At 38.0% G+C, this 17,067-nt stretch overlaps 1 protein-coding gene across 1 annotated transcript in view; it reads left to right on the top strand.

The window, feature by feature from the left end:
• ADGRB3 (adhesion G protein-coupled receptor B3) overlaps positions 1 to 17,067 on the top strand; it is an 890,484-nt gene that overhangs the window by 855,989 nt on the left and 17,428 nt on the right. Inside the window, 1 exon segment of the mRNA XM_044001123.1 lies at positions 11,998 to 12,033. Coding sequence (XP_043857058.1) covers positions 11,998 to 12,033 — 36 coding nt within the window.

Genomic DNA, 17,067 nt, shown 5'->3' on the forward strand with positions numbered 1-17,067 from the left:
ATATAATTTTATATATAATTTATATAAAATGAATTAAAAATGAATCCTTAAAAGCCGAGCCAAGTTAGAAGCTAAACATAAAGTTTCACAACATTAGCCCTTTAAAAAAAATTCCTGTTTATCAATCCATCTTTGTACCTCAAAGACAACTAAGATATTTAAGGGAAATAAGAGCAATCACTTTGGGATTATATTGTATGTGCCCCATTCCCTGAAGAAAAGCAAGGTGGAAGAATAATTTTATCCCTAACAGTCTTTAACTCTATTGTCCTAGTGCAGGTTTCCATTTTATCCTATACTGTGCTTAGTTAATCATGGGCAGCATTTATCTCTGTGAGTTACAAAGGGAGGTTGTGTTAACCACTGCATTCTAGTGTCAATTTTCCTACACAAATAGGGCTGCCATTATTCTGTACCGGTATGAAAGCTTGCTTAGTGAGGAAAAACACACACAAAATTTGAGCCACTTGTGTGACAATACCCAGGGGCCTTTCCTGAATTGATACTTAAGGTCTACCCCACAATTCTGTGGCCTTCAGCTACAGAGTCCAGCAAAGATCCTGGTGCTTGTCTTGTCACATGTACATTTTTCTTTTCTATATCACCATTCATTTTGTTCAGATTCTGCAATGCAGTGGGTACTTGATGTGCTACTGAATTGCTATAATTTTAAAATTGATGGCTATATATAAAGCAATACACTGTACATTGCACTTAGATCATAGGATCAGAGATTTAGAGCTGGAAAGGATTGTAGAGGTCATCCAACCCAAAGCCATCACTTTTCAGGTGAGGCAAATGAGTTTTGAAATGTTTAAGTACCCTAGGTTACATAGGTACTGAATGTCAGAGTCAGGTTTCAGAATGAGAACCACTGACTTCAAATCAAATGTAATTATATTTGTGAACTGCTTAGCACAGTGCTTGGCATATATTAGAAGTTTAATAAATTAATAAATTCTTATTCCCTTCTCTTCCTATTCAAATCCAGGGTTCTTTCCACTACTTATGTCTTCTGGCAGTATACAACATCACATCACATCACCATATCACATACATACATACATACACACACACACACACACACACACACACACACTTTCCCTCTCTCCCTGAATATTTCTACTTTATGTTCAACATGGGCCAGAAAACAGAGAACAGAAAAAAACTTAAAAATTGCCATTTTCTCCTGCCTGATATTTATCCCCAAGATGGTGGGATTGGCAGAGTGGGAGTGAGGGAAGAGAAAAGGACTGGCATCTGTGCAGATGTGCTAAATAAAACTAACTCAAAGAAAAAACATTTACTCCCAGATTTTATATCCCTAGAAGTTTAGTTTGGAGTTGGTATCAAAGGCTTTATTTCTGGAAAGGGGGGCATTGTTGCCCATAATGTAATGGAATCTAAAGGCTTAGGAAATATCTCTAAAGTCGTTGTGCCAGTCATTTGTCAATACAAAACACTCCTCACTATGAATCTTCTAGTATACTGCCCAGTCTAATTTTCAGTGACACAAATGATGATTTTCCTTTGCAAAATTATTTAGCAATTATAAAGGCTTAGAAGTAGAGATATTTTTTTTCTCTGCATACTCTCCCTAAATATTTCTGTAAGTAGTTTCATACCAAAATGCATTTCCCACTCTTAACTCAATAAATGATTCTTCCCTTTTCCTAGTGATAAACAGACACACTACATTACTTCAAAGGATCATCAGGGTAGGCACTCCTTTCATGATAACCACAGATCCTCCATCCCTTAGACAATAATTGCATTCTATGGACAAAAAGAAAATTCATCTCCTGGTAACTAAATATCCGTGTTGCGCCCTCTTGAACTTAGTTGGGCTGCTCCTTAGACAATAATCTTGCAAATTGCTTTAGTCCTCCTGGCTTTCATTTGACCAGTTCTTAATTCTTTCTTTTAATTAAGCTCACTGTATTAATCCCACAAGCCTCTCCAACTTGAGAATGGTGTTCTTGTGTGCAAATGGTGGATCTCTTAGCTTTGTTTGGGTACCATCTTGATATTTTATTCTCTTTGATATTTTTTGTAGCATCTGACCTTGTGGATAACTCCTTCCTTCTTCATGTACTTTTCTTCCCTTGGTTCTCTAATATTAAAACCTCCTGGTTTTCCTCACATCCCTCTGATTCTTTTTTTAGTTTACTTTGATGCTTCCTCCTTCCACCCCCTTATTTAAGATGTCCTGCAAATGCCTATTCTCAACCCTCTTCTCTTCAGTTTCTATATTTTCCATCCTTTGGAAGCATCATTTACTCCCATAGCTTTAAATATTATCTCTATGAAAATGAGTATCAAATCCATATCCACACTCCCAACATCTCCCCTTAACCACAGACCTCTTAACTTCAACTGTCCAACGGAGAGATCTACCTGTATATCTCAACAGCATCTTAAACTCAACATGCCCCAAACTGAATAATTATCTTTAAAACCCGCCCTTTCTCCAACTTCTCTATACCTGTTGATAGAACCTCCAACAAACAGCTTAGCACCAGCTTTAATTCAATTCCTCTTCCCCAACCCCAGTCAAAGTAGTTGAATACTATCACTTCCGTCTCTCCAGTAACTCTCTTATCTATTCCCACCTTTCTCCACCTGCTGCTACCACCCTAGTTCAGGCTCTTAACATCCCTCCTCTATACTATGGCAATAGCCTTACAATTAGTCTCACTTCCAGTAGCATGTTCTTTCTCCAATCCAGCATTGCTGCCCAACCATCTTCCTAAATCAAAGATCTGATAATTATTTTCCATACCAGAAACCTGCAGTGGTGCCCCATTACTTAAAGAGTAAAATACAAATTCAAGGCCCTCTACAGTCTGACTTTAATTGACATTTCCAGCCTTATTTCACAGTATTTTTCTTCATGTACTCTATCTTCTAGCCAAACTGGACTATAAGCATGATGTAGGTAGAGACAATTTTTTTTCTTTGTATAACTTAAAATAAGGCAGCTAGGTGGGTAGCATAGTGGATAGAGCACCAGACATGGAATAAAAAAGACCTGAGTTCAAATGTAGCCTTAGACACTTACTAGCTGTGTGGCCCTGGGCAAGCCACTTAACTCTGTTTGTCATAGTTCCTCATCTGTATAATGAGATGGAGAAAGAAATGACAAACGATTCCCTATCATTGCCAAAAAAAAAAACAAAACAAAAACAAAACAACCCTCAAATGGGATTATGAAGAGGTGGATACAACTAAAAAAAGGACTAACCAACAACATACCTTAAAATAACTAGCAAAGTTCTATGCACATTGCTCTGAGTATGTGTATTTTTTTTTTGTTTTTTGGGGCAATTGGGTTCAAGTGACTTGCCTAAGGTCACACAGCTAGTAAATGTCAAGTGTCTGAGGCTGGATTTGAGCTCAGGTCCTCCTGAATCCAGGGCCAGTGATTTATCCACTGTGCAATCTAGCTGCCCCCATATGTGTGTATTTTTAAATGAATGAATGAACAAAAGAAATTACATTTTTTTTGATATGGTCATTTTTGTTCACTAAATTACAAAGACTATAAATAAAAAATAAGATTCTTTATAGCATAAGGAACTAAACAATATCTATTAAATGTGTAAGGATGTCCAGTAAACAGTAATCCATCCATGCCATCAGTATCTGATGCTTTTAAGACATTCCAGGTTATTCCATGTGCTTCTATAAAAAAAAGCCAAGCCGAATCAAGCATCCTCTGCTGACACTCCTTTAAGTCAAGTGTGGCAGAGAGTGTGATTGTTAGACTCACTGAGTTCTAAGTGTAGCAGGATGTGCCTGGGTGTTATGTCATCACTTTCCCCCCTCTATCACACCACACTCTAGTCTTTCAAAACTTATGTTACTCTATGCAGTTGGCTTATGACTTTTTCCTATTCTGGTATCTTTTTCTGAATACTTCAGGTATTACTGACAAGTAAAACTACATTTGGGATTTAGGCAAGAGTCAGCTCAAGTGTCACTTCCTCCTACCTGGAGTCTTTTCTGATTCCTCCAACTGTTAGTTCCTACCTGTCCTTCCAAAAAAACAAGCAAACAAAAAAACCTTGTATATATTTGTCGATTTATTTCTGTGTATCTGGTTTCACTCCAATAGAATGCAAGCTCCTTGAGATCAGGAACTGTTCTATATTTATATCCCCTCAGGATCTAGCACATCATTTGGGACTTGGTAGTTACCTAGTAAGTGTTGATTGATTGATTGCTTCATGCTTAGAAAATACAGATTATCTCTGACTGGCTTCAACAATTTAGTCGCTCAATCAACAAACATTTATTAAGTGCTTACTATGTGTCAGGCACTGTGCTAACTGCTGGGAATATTTCTTTTTAAATCTCTGTCCTCTAGGGGCTCACATTCAAATGAGAATCAAAGCATATAAATAAGGACATACAGGATTTGCAGAGTAGAAAGCCATTTCAGAGGAAAAGGTAGCTGGAGGGGGTAGACTCCTGTAGAACATGAAGTTTGATCCGAGTCTGGAAAGAAGGAAGGGAGCTGAAGAAGGAGAGTATTCCATTGATGGAGGATGAACCTGTTCAATGACATAGAGGGATGAGATTGAGTGTTGTGTACAAAGGCCAGGGTCGCTGTCCCATAGAGTACATAGAGAAAGGTGAAGTCTGGAAAGATAGGAAGGGGCCCGGTTATGGTAAGATTTAAATATAATGCAGGGAACTTTATTTTGATGCTGGAGGTAATAGAGAGCTACTAGAATTTGTCAAGTCAGGTTGGGGAGCATGGACTGACCTAAACTGTTCCTTTGGTAGCTGAGGATGGTTGGAATAGAGAGAGATTTTTGGCATGGAGACCAACCACCAGGCTACTGCAATAGTACAGAGAGTGAAGAGGAGAGGAGACATGAGAGAAATTGTGAGGTTTTAACAACAGATACAATATATCAGTTAACCGAGAGCAGAGTCCAAGCTGACACTGAGATTTACAACGAGGGTAAATGGAAGAATGGTGAGATCCTTGACAAGAAGGGAGAATTTTTTTTAATATAGAGGGCTTAGGGGAAAAGGTTTTGGACACTTTTGAGTTTGAAGCTGGGAGATAGGCAGATCCAGATGCCAAAAGGCAGTTAATGATGCAGGGATGGAGCTCAGAAAAGTTAATTGATCTGAATATATAGCTCTGGGAATTATCTGCAGGGACAGTTGAAACCACAAAAGCTGATCTCAACAGGAGAGATAAGATAGAGGGAAAAGAGAGAAGAACCCAGGACAAAGCCTTGTAAAATATCCATGCTTAAACACCCAATGACTTGGATAAAGATTCAGTAAAAGAGACTGAGGAGTGGTCAGACAGATAAGAGGAGATTACAAGAGAGTGCATTGTCACAAAAACCTAGAGAGGAAAGAGTATCAGGAAGAAAGTGATCAACAGTGGCAAATATTCCAGAGAGGACAAGATAATTGAGAGGGAAGATAATTGAGAAAAGGTCATTTGATTTGGCTATTTGGCAATCAGAGATCACTGATAACTTTGGAGAGTGCAATTTCCCTTGAATGACAAGGTCAAAAGCCAGATTGCAAAAGGTATAGTAAACTAGATGTAATGTACCTAATGTACTCTTTTTTCTTTTATTTTTCAAAGAAGTTAGCTGAGAATGGGAGGACAAATAAAAAGTAGCTACCAGGGCTGGTCAAATCAATTAAAGAGTACTGTTTAAGGATGAGGTCATATGGACACCCTCATTTGGGAAGTAGTGAAGAAACTAGTAGATGGAGCAGAATAGAAGCTTAGAGAGAGAGATAAGATGATAGTGGGAGTAGACTTGACTGGAAGTGTACAGGTGGAGGGATTAGCTTTGGTAAGAAGGCCACCTTTTCATTTAAGATTGTGGTAAAAGAGGAGATAGGGTAGAAGATGTCTGAATGAGAAGAGATGAAAAGGGGGAGTTATCAATGAATGGCTTCAATTTTTTTCACTGAAATATGAGGTGAGATGATCAGCTGAGTAGATGGGAAAATGCAATGACATGGGAAGCTTAAGGATAGCAAGAAGGGTTTAGAACACAGGTGAAAATAGATGACAAACTTCTGTAGTAAACTAAAAAAAGGATGGTTTTGCAATTTTCTTTAGTTTTGTTTAACAGCACATGAATAGAAACAAAGGAGTCCAGGGTTACAGTTTGGCAAGTCAAGATCAATAATAGGATGACTGGGTAAGTTGGGATTCATGATAGAAGATAGTACGTAGTTGAACTGCATAAGGTATAGGGAAAGACGAAATGATAAAATATTATGATCAGATAAAGAGATTTCAGAGTTCATCAGTATGGAAGTAGGACACATCTGAGTGATAGAAAGATCATCTATCTGCGTGTTGCTGAGATGGAATAGAGGATTAGGTTATGGGAACTGAGTAGTCTGAGGAGCTGAACAATCTGCTTAGGGAGTTATTACATTAGGTATCTGAGGAAACATGAATTTGTATGTTGGAGTGCCCTGCTATGGGGATAGGAATTGAGGTTGAGAGAAAGACTGTGACCCAGGCACTGAACTCACTGGGGAAGGAAGGAGAATGTCCTGAGGGGAGAGAGATAATGTAGTTAATAGCTAGCAGGATCTGAATTGAGAAATAAATCTGGCTAGTGTGACCCTCAAAGGAAGAAAAGTTGCAATGTAACCAGTGAGTCTAGGAGTATGAGAGAAAGTGTAGCCAGCTCTATAAGGGGCTACCAGTGATAGAGTGTTACTGGGAAAGTCTCAGGGAGTGCCAAATGGAGAGAGTGAGAAAGGAAAAAGCTTAAGATGAATAGAAGTTTCTAAACTATGGAACAGGAATTCCAGAAGACACAGTGAAAGGGGTGGCCCTATCTAGAATGGGATGCTAGAGAAATGGGATCAAGGTATATGAATGAGGGATTGGTGAGTTGGGATGGAGAATAGGTTTTGTATAGAGGCAACAAGAGGATTCTGAATCATTGGGATAGAAATTATAAGGGAGTAGGAATATGCTTGCCACTGAATAATAAGTCTATGCAGAGTATTGGTGATTGGAGAGAGGTTATCTGAGGGAAATAGATGAGTAGACTCTTACATTCTCCCTGCTAGGGTAGGTGATTATATTGTATCCAGCTTCACAGCAGGAAAACAAAAGAGATATGACCCTGGGGGTCCAGGAGGTAGCAATTTGAATTGTCAGTGCTGGAGAAGGCATAGGGATGAAGATGGAAGCATTTATTAAGTAGTTATTTTGTGTCAGTTATTCTTCTAGACACTCAGGATACAGGATTTTCATGCAGAGCACTGATATCTGTGAGGACCAGGAGCAGCCTTAAGTAGGGGGTGGTGGTTAAGCTGACCCTTGTAGGAAAAGATCCAGATAAGGAAAGAGAACCTTCCAGGCCTATGCAAAGTCACTGTGGTGGGACATAAGAGATCGTGTCTGAGGAACAGCAGATAGTGTAGTTTAGACAGAGTGTAAAGTACAAGAAGAAAACTAGTGTGATATTAGTCTGGTGAGACAGGTTGGATCCAGATTGTGAAATGCTTTAAATGCCAACCAGAAGAGAAGCCTGTCTTGTATCCCAGATGCAATGGGAGCATTGAAGCTTCTGGAACAGACTCATGCTTTAGAAATAATCAGTTTTGTCGTAAAACTTTATTACTGGCCACTACCACCCGCCTCCTTTTACCCTACACCTATCTTAAGGGGGCATTTCTAGGTTCTGACTCAGAAATTTGATTTACCATCTGGGCTTTATGTTTGATTCAATTAATTTTGACTGAATTATCCAAATTGATTTTTAGATCAAGTGCTCTCTCTTACCTGGTGGCTCTCCAAGGATATTTGGCAGCACCACCTCCCTCTTTTCCTCATTTTCCCAGGGTTCTCAGCAGGGAAGAGAATATAACATGCTTTGCCCACAGGCTTTATAGTCAGCACCGCTTCCAAGCCTGGCTTTGGCTTCCTCCCTCCTCTTCTCCCCCCAAGTGATTTTAAAGCATTAAGGAAAGAAGGTAGAATCTTCTCACAAAGAGCCTGAGTGCCCTTGGTCTCCATTGTGTCAAATCGACCAGTGATACACCTCCCTGAATTCTGTTCAAAGCTGTCATGTTGTCATGTTGTGTAGGCAGTTTATCACCCCTCAACTTCCAGTCTTCCCTTTCCTACCCCCAGTTACCCGCACTTATGATTTTTTTATTAAAAATCTTTTTACTTCATTTGTACCTTCTTAAGTCCTACTTCCTGCTTCCATTTCTGCTCTCCCCTTATGTGAGAATTGAATTTTAATGAAATCAAATATAGATGGATACTTCTGCAAATAAACCTCGATCTTCTCTCCAATATTTCATATTAACATAGGTGACATCTGCTGACAGAAACATAATTTATTGTGTAGTATTGCTCATAGTTGAACTTGCCTTTTGTGAATAACAGATGGAGCCGTTAGCAGACTCTCCCATGTCTTAGCCAGCACAGCTTAGTTTTCAGAAGCTGACAGGGCGGCAATATGGCTTTGATGACCTGTGGCCACAGAAGGACCCCTGGATAGCTGACACACAAGAGCCCCTTGCTTACAGATGTCTAAACTTTCCTTTTTTTCCCCCTTCAAATCTTATACTGTCTAATTTTGGAACACAAAGGCAAAGTTCACAACTAATGGCCTAAGATCCCTCCACTGAAACATGAATGTTTGGAACTTGGGCTCTGCTGTATTAGAAAAGAACTATATTTAACATATAGTTACAGAATGGCCTCCTAAATCACAATGCCAAGAAGGCTGAATGGTCCAAGAGCAGAATCGCAATACTGGCATTTATCTGAACATCTTGTGGTGAAGTAGGGTGCACAGTACCAGACATGGGTTTTTATTACACACTTGAAACAACCAGCAGAGGTAGGGATGGGGAAAGGAATGTTTAATACCATTTTGCAGGCCTCTTTTCATCCACAATGTCATATTACCAGTGCTACTGAAAAGGAGTGTTGGAGACAAGATATAAAATGGCATTAAAATGCTTCATTTCTCAGGGTGAAAAAAAGAGTACTTTCTTTCTGGGCCTTCTCACAAATTTCAATCCAAGTGAGGCATTAGGGCTGGAGCAGTTCATTCAAATGAGTTTATTGCAGTATTTTAGTTTCATTTTATTTATTTTTTAAGAAAGAGATTTCTGGTTATCTAGATTTCTATCTACTAAAATGTCCTTTGGTGTATTTTTCCCTGGAGGGCTGACTCATTTTAGGGAGGTTTTCAGTTTTGTATTAAGGTATAATATTTGTATCTTATTGCATTCTAGTTATAGCTACCTCAGGCTTCTTTTGCAATAAGGCACATTTTATTGTGGTTCTCTATATTTATCCTAATGCTCAATAACTAAGACCATTTTTCTCACTTTCTTTGATGTTAGTATTTTGCTGTTATGTTTATTGAGGTAAGGCATATAAACGGAGAAGGGAATATGGGAAGAGAAGGAATCAAAAGGGCTGGAAAAATGTGCCCAAAGGTTTACGAGTTACTTGTACTCTCTCATCTAAAGTTATAATTGCATAAACAGAATGGTTTTACTTTGAAAATCTTTTTTTTTTAAATCACTAGGTCAAAAAAGAAATCACTAGGTCAACAATACAAATTTTCCAACCTAAAAAATTGCTATGTTAAGTGTCTCAAAATTTTGAAAGGCCCATCCCATATTTACTAACCCCTAAGCCCATTTAGTTGGCAGGTAGGTGGATAGAGTGCAGACCTGGAGTCAGGAAAACCCAAGTTCAAATCTGATCTCAAATGCCTATTAGCTGTGTGACCTTGGGCAAGTCACTTAACCCTGATTGCCTGTTTCTTCATTTATAAATTGAGCTGTAGAAGGAAAGAAAAAACCACTCCAGTGCCTTTGCCAAGAAAACCCTAAATAGAATCTTGAAGAGTCGGACAGGACATAAATGACTGAACAAGTCCATTTAGACTCCTCTCCTTCCTTCCACTGTTGTCTATCATCACTTTACTAAGAAAGCCCCAAATTCAGGAATTGTGAGGTAATGAGGTACCAGTAAAAAGGGTAACAAACAGACTCTGGAATGTAGAATTCAGCCTCTAGTTCTAATGTATTAGATCCCTGGATGTCACAACTTCCCTGAGGCTCAGTCTCATTATCTGTAAAATGGGGATAATACAAATCTAGATTTTAAGCTATAAAGGACCTTACAAGTCATTTAGTCCAACCCCATCATTTTACAGATGAGTAAACTGAGGCCCCAAGAGCCAAGGTATGACCTGTCTAAGGTCATATGTGACACTGTAGTAAATGGTTGACCAGCTGTAATTGGAAACCAGCTCCCCTGATTCTAAATCGAGCACTTTGCATTATTTAGAGTTCTTGCTATAATATGAAGGAAGTACTTTGCAAACCTTACAGTGATACCTAAATATCAGTTGGTATCATTGTTGTTGTTAATTATTATTACCACTCCTATCTTATTATGTTTATCTTTTTTTTAATGGAGTTCAGGGCCCAAAATGACCTTGGGACAAATCACTACCCTGATAATACATCTTTATAGTTTGTGTTTTGGTTACTCTATCCTGGGAGGGTAAAATAACTTGTTTTCTGTAGTTGAATAAAAGTATTAGGCCATAGTTCAGCCTTTGTAGACTCACTGAAAATATCCTTGGTGTAACTCCAGTATCAATAATTAAATGTATTACAAATTTATATTGCATCTGATTTATTTTGTTTCAGGAAGAAAAAAGGATTTTTTAAAAAAGATTTCAGGAATTGTGTTAAAAAGTAAAGGCTGCAATACTTTTATCAAGTTTGTCTGAGATGTGGAGCATGCTCTAATTTGCTTTATTGAATTGGAAAGGATAACTTTCCTCCAAAGGGCCAGCAATTAGAATCTTCTCACATAAAGGATTACTAAGCACTGAAATCTGATAGATGTATTTAGGGGAGGTTGCAAAGTCTTCACCTCTGAAGCTTGTGAGATTTAAAATTGGATATTAGATCATAAATCTCCCCTACTTAACTTTTCCCTTAATTTATCTCCCAGACTAGTAAATGGAAGAAGCTTCTGGTTTTCTAGATAGAGCCTTTATTGTATATAAGGTGTTGTTGATTAGAAGGATAGGAAAATAGAAATACAGTACAAATCGTCTTAAATCTAGGCTTAGTCTATATTCCTTATAAAAACTCACCAAACCAAAAAGGCCACCTTTGGAGTGAGGGAGACCGTCTGTGCCGCGCCGCCAGGAGTCCCGCCAAGCAGGCTAAAAGGCCTACCCTCGTTCTCTCCACCCCGGAAGTCAAAAAACCCGGCAGGCAGTCTGACATGCGCAGCAGGCGGACTGTACCTGGCAGGCAGTCTGACATGCGCAGCAGGCGGACTGTACCCGGCAGGCAGTCTGACATGCAGGCGGACTGTTTCATCTCCTCCCAAAAGGGTGGTCCTTGAAAAACTGGCGTCTTCAGTATCCTAACCGACTGTTAAAAACTTTCATATTTTTACCACAAGCTCATACAGTTAACTGGTTTAGAATGGTTCCCATGAAAACAACAGGAGAAATTTAAGATTTTCTCTCAAAGTTTCAGGGTTCTTATTCTGTTTAGCTGCACTGCTTCAGAAATATCCATTATAATTCTTTCAAGACTGAGTAGTAGAGAGATGAATTAAAGTCATAAGAGAAAATAAATCTGTAACTTCCAGATCTAGATAGAAGAAGTGAAAATGATACCTATTAAAAATACAAGTGAATTTTTAGCATAAAAATAATGTACTTCATTAAATCATAGTGACTCGGAGTGGGGGGTTGTTTTTATCAAGTTTTTCCAAAAAAAATTATCAAGTATGTGACAGGTTTCCAGAAATAATTTTAAATCATAACATGCATGGGTTATTTTGTAAAAAGAATATTCCTAACACCCATTTTCAATTAGGAAAGAAAGCTGGAGCGTCTTTATTGAAATTAATGAAATTATTTGCATGGCTAACCCTAATTTTATTGAATTCATTTTTTTAATGCCTAACAGAGAAGAAAATCACGATATTCGGACCTTGACTTTGAAGTAAGTTTGCATGAATTATTTTGTATTTTAAGTTATTTAACTATAAAGACAATACCGAAACTTAACATTCTGCATAGATAGAAAACTTAATTTTCTAATACCATCAAGAAAAACCACAAAATATTTAAGGATAATTCATACTATATAATTGGTAGTAAACAAAATTATTTGTTGTTTAAGATGCTCTAAGAATATTCTGAAATGAAATTTTCCAAGATGAGAGCAGATCTGTGAAGATAGAAAAACAGACCCCCAAAATTGGAATGAATGGTTGTAGTGGGAAGAGCTGGGCAACAGTGGAGACTACTGGGAATATTAGTCAAATAATTTACTTCTCCCAGACTTTGTCCAAGAAAAGAGAGTCTTACTGATTCTCCACACCAAACACACTTGCAGCAATAAAAATAGCTCACATTTATATAGCACTTTAAAGTTTGGAAGGTAAGACCTTAATTATTAGGAAGGTAGACAGTGCAAAAGCTAACATTTCTATGTTATAGATGAGAAAACTGAGGCCGAGAGGGGAAGTAACTCACCCATTATCCAGAGACTAGTAAATGGCAAAACTAAGTCTTGACCCTAGGTCTTCAGACTCCATTTCATCCTTGCTGCCCTGATTTGCGCTAGTGTTCTCTAAACACATCCCTTTAAATTATTGATGATCTTTCCCTTCCCCTCACCCTACTTTTTTTAAACTGGCATAAATTCTATCATATTGCACTTTTGTTGGGAGGAGAAATTTTTTATCATTGTCACAGTCTCCCTATATTTCTATAAATTAGGTTCTCCCTTGTATACTTAGGTTCCCTTTTCCTAAGGCTAACTGCCTAGTGTGATCCTGTGTTTAAGAAATACATTTCCAGAGATAGGTGGCACAGTGGATAAAGAACTGGCCCTGGATTCAGGAGGACCTCAATTCAAATCCGGCCTCAGACGCTTGACACTTACTAGCTGTGGGACCTTGGGCAAGTCACTTAACCCCAATTGCCCCACCAAAAACAAAACAAAAAAAACCCCCACACATTTCCAAAGATATAAACAAGATAAAAAACATTTTCATTCTCTAATTTGTCCCAAAATGATATTAGCAATGGAATATTGATGTTGGAAATTACTGCCAGTGTACTATTTGAGCAGTTTCTGTTAAGTGCCAAATTAATGATTTTTAGGGTTTTACATAAATTGTATTTATGCATCTAATTGGATAAGATTATATCCTATTGACATAATTGAGGGTAATCTGTTATAAATTTTGCTAAGCATATTTGGACTTCTGAAACAATTATTTAGAACTCAATAAACCTAGGGACAGTTTCCAAACTTCTCAGGGGAGAAATTCTTCCAAACAGAGCAAAATAAAACTTTCTGTTTGAATCAAAACACTTACTTGGATACAAATGTAAAAGTGAATTTTACAAAGTACATTATATGCCTGAGGTTAGACCTGCTTGTTGTTTTTTCAGAATTACTAGTGACTGAGCAGAGAGTTTTTTCCCCCCTAAACAGTGTCTAAGGAGATATAGACCCTCTTACTCAGACTAGATGAAACAAAGCAGTAATAATCTGTCACAGAAATAAGGACTCAATAACCATCTAATCCAACCACTCTCATAATTTTTGGATACTGAGATCTAGAGAGGACATGCGGTTTTTCCAAGGTCATACATGTAGGAAATGTCAAAGATGAACTATTAGGGATCGGAACTGGATCTGTGATTTTATTAATATAGAGGTCTTTGAGATGAGGAAACAATCTCTCCCAATCTAGGTTGGCATCTTCTTAGCAACATAAAACCTTAGAGAGTTGGAGTTGTCTATAGCACTGAAAGTTTAATTTACTTCCCCAGGGTAACATAATCAGTATATGGCAGAGGTAGGATTTGAACCTAGGTCTTCCTGACTTCAAGGTCAGTTCTCTATCCACTGATACAAGCATTGGAATACACTATGATATAGTTCATACATATGCCTAGCAATGTGGGTGGCAAACTGAATTTTTAGCATAAAACAACAGAGAAATATTAAGAACTCTCCATTTTTATAAATTCTCTTGTTCATTTTCAGTAGCTGATATTTACATATACACACACATACACATATATACACGTGTGTGTGTGTGTGTGTGTGTGTGTGTGTGTGGCTAGGGGCAATGAGGGTTAAGTGACTTGCCCAGGGTCACATAGCTAGTGTCAAGTGTCTGAGGTCGAATTTGAACTCAGGTCCTCCTGAATACCGAACTGGTGCTTTATCCACAGCGCCACCTAGCTGCCCCGTGGAACCATATTTTTTTAATGTCATATGTTATCCACTCCTAAAAGTACAACTTTGTTTTCTGGAATAAAGTGGGATCTTTTGTTCATCTAAACTAGAGGAGATAAGGAAAGGGGCAAATTAACCCGATATAACCCAGAAATAAAAATCAACAAGCATTTATTAACCACTTACTCTGTGCCAGGCATTTAATAATGAAGCTAATTATAAAATCAAATTACTGTGCAACCAATCTAAATTATATACTCACAAAGCATTTTAAAATACTCCTGAATCATGCTGTGGCATTCAAGGCATTGGGAATTCCATTCTCTTTTAGAATATTCTCTATGGCAACTGGTACCAAGATACAGTAAGCTGATGTTTCTTCCTATGCCTCAGAGCAATATTTTCCATCCTAATTCATAGATGCAAATCATCCTATCATCAATACATTCTAGTTGACCAACACATGCTATGCATCATAAACCAGGACACTTTGTTCAGCTGTATGATTGTTGGGTTTGTTATGTGATTGCTATATTGTGTTGAGATTCAGGCAAACTTAAATAGTTCTACTTATGGGCTTCAGGGAAAGAGCTAGTTTTCCCTTTGTAAACAGTTGGGTGTTACATAATACAACCTCATCTGAAAGTGGCATTTATCTGAGGATGCAACACTGATTAGGGAGTATGGGCTTTGTTTTATATTCAGGAGCTATTTATTTATAAATCTAAAACAAGATGTGTGTGTGTGTGTGTGTGTATATGCACTTCTTATTATTACCATGTAAAATCTGGAACCTTCCTAAGTGACCATTCACAAGATATATACAATGTGTTCCTCATCTCCCTCTAACACAGATTACTTGGGTTTGCTTGCATCAATAGCTCCCTGACAACCCACACAGAACCTTTCCGTGCCCACCCCCCTGACTTCTGCGTGTTTCCCACACAGGACAGTTCTAATTAGGAGATCTTGCTTGCCTCTGGGTCTCTTGAATGCATTCCCTTCTATGCCTCTACAGTTTTATACCAGATATACTACTAATATCCAGTCATCTATGGTATCCCAAAAACCCCTTTATGGAGTGTACATTAAATATGCATTAACTAAAGCTCCCACACACCAAGCAGTCTCCTTTAAGACAGCCCTTGTATTCTGGGATAAATAGAGCATTTGCTGACCATGCACAGAAGGGACCTTTGTACCCTCTTGTCCATGCATCACCTCCATAAATGTATTCAGACCCAATTGCATTTTCCTGAGAATCCTTTAGGAACTAAAGCAATACTATTCCTACAATCTTTAAATAAGCCAGTTAGCTTCCCACCATCAAGAGCATATAGAAAAAGAAACAAAGAAAAAAAAATTCCACTTTGGACTCTGACTAATTAACCAATGTTGACTAGCTGGTTCACTATCAAAATTAGACTAGTAGTTTTTCTCCTTACTAGCTGTGTGAACCTGGGTAAGTGGCTTAATCCTATTTGCCTCAAATACTCATCTGTAAAATGAGCTGAAGAAGGAAATGGCAAATCACTCCAGTATCTTTGCCAAGAAAATCCAGTCAGACACAACTGAAACTGAACAACAAATTTGTTTGAAATTTGCACAACAAATACGCTATTTAAAAAGGAGGGGGAGTGTGTGGTTCATTCCTGAAAGCCTTTATCAAAAGTGGTTCAAATAATACTTGGTTGCTTAAAAGTCATTAGTTATCTGGATATTTAGGTAAAATACCATGGTACCTGACAATGCCAAATTCATGAGTCATTACTGTTCTTTGAAAAGTTCCCCTTCCTTTATGAGTATTAGACCATGTGTCTATAGCATTCAGAGCTGGAAAGGATCTTAGAAATCATCTGGTCAAATCCCCTCACTTCACAGTTGATGCTGGGTTTGGAATCAGAAAATATAGGTTCAAAGCCTGGATCTGCCACTTAGCAACTCTGTGACCTTAGGCAAGTAACTTAACCTCTCTGGACCTTATCTATAAAATTAAGGATTAAGCTAAATGATGACTTCATATATTTAAATCTCGTAAATTTATGATATTTTGACACTTCAAAGGAGACTTCCCAAGATCAAGTAAGCATGGAGAAAATAGAGATGAAATTCAAACTTAGCCTTCTGGCACTCCATCCAGTGTTCCCTCCTCTATACCAAATTGTCTTTTTTGCTTTAGTTCAGTCAAGCATTTTTATAAACACATACCCCTCTAACTGCTAACCCTCCAAAAATTGAGCCCTTCTTCCCCCCGAACTCTCAAGACAGTCACTGAGGTGAAGGAAGGACAGTATTAAATATAGATTCCCTTTGCAGAAATGTTGACTCACTCTAGGCTAGTAATAAGGCTGATTAAATCTATTTCCTGCTGCAATACAGAGAACAAGTGAAGATCAGCTGCTTGCTATCCTCGTCCCAATAACTTTTCCTAATTGTGAAACTAAAAATCTTCCCTCCAGAAACTGTCTTCCTTCTAAACCAAAAATGATTTAGAAATTTAAAAGCTGATTCTTTGAGTCCAAAGATTTGTGGGACTTGTGTGTGGTGTGTTAGTCTTTAAAAGGCATCGTTTGTCTCCAAAATCCCAAACTATAAATACTGGGACCTTTCCAGTTTGCTGTTACTTGCTACAGTCTGCCTCAAAGCTACCTTGGAATACACAAGACATCAAATGATCATATTGATGTAATGTGATTAAGAAGGCTTAAGGCTGTGCCATAGGTCAGATTGGCAGGTCTTCTGTGGACATGAGTTAATGTAGTTTCTGGTAAAGAT

The sequence above is a fragment of the Dromiciops gliroides genome, chromosome 4 (genome assembly GCF_019393635.1).
Source record: "Dromiciops gliroides isolate mDroGli1 chromosome 4, mDroGli1.pri, whole genome shotgun sequence".
Classification (NCBI taxonomy): Eukaryota; Metazoa; Chordata; class Mammalia; order Microbiotheria; family Microbiotheriidae; genus Dromiciops; species Dromiciops gliroides.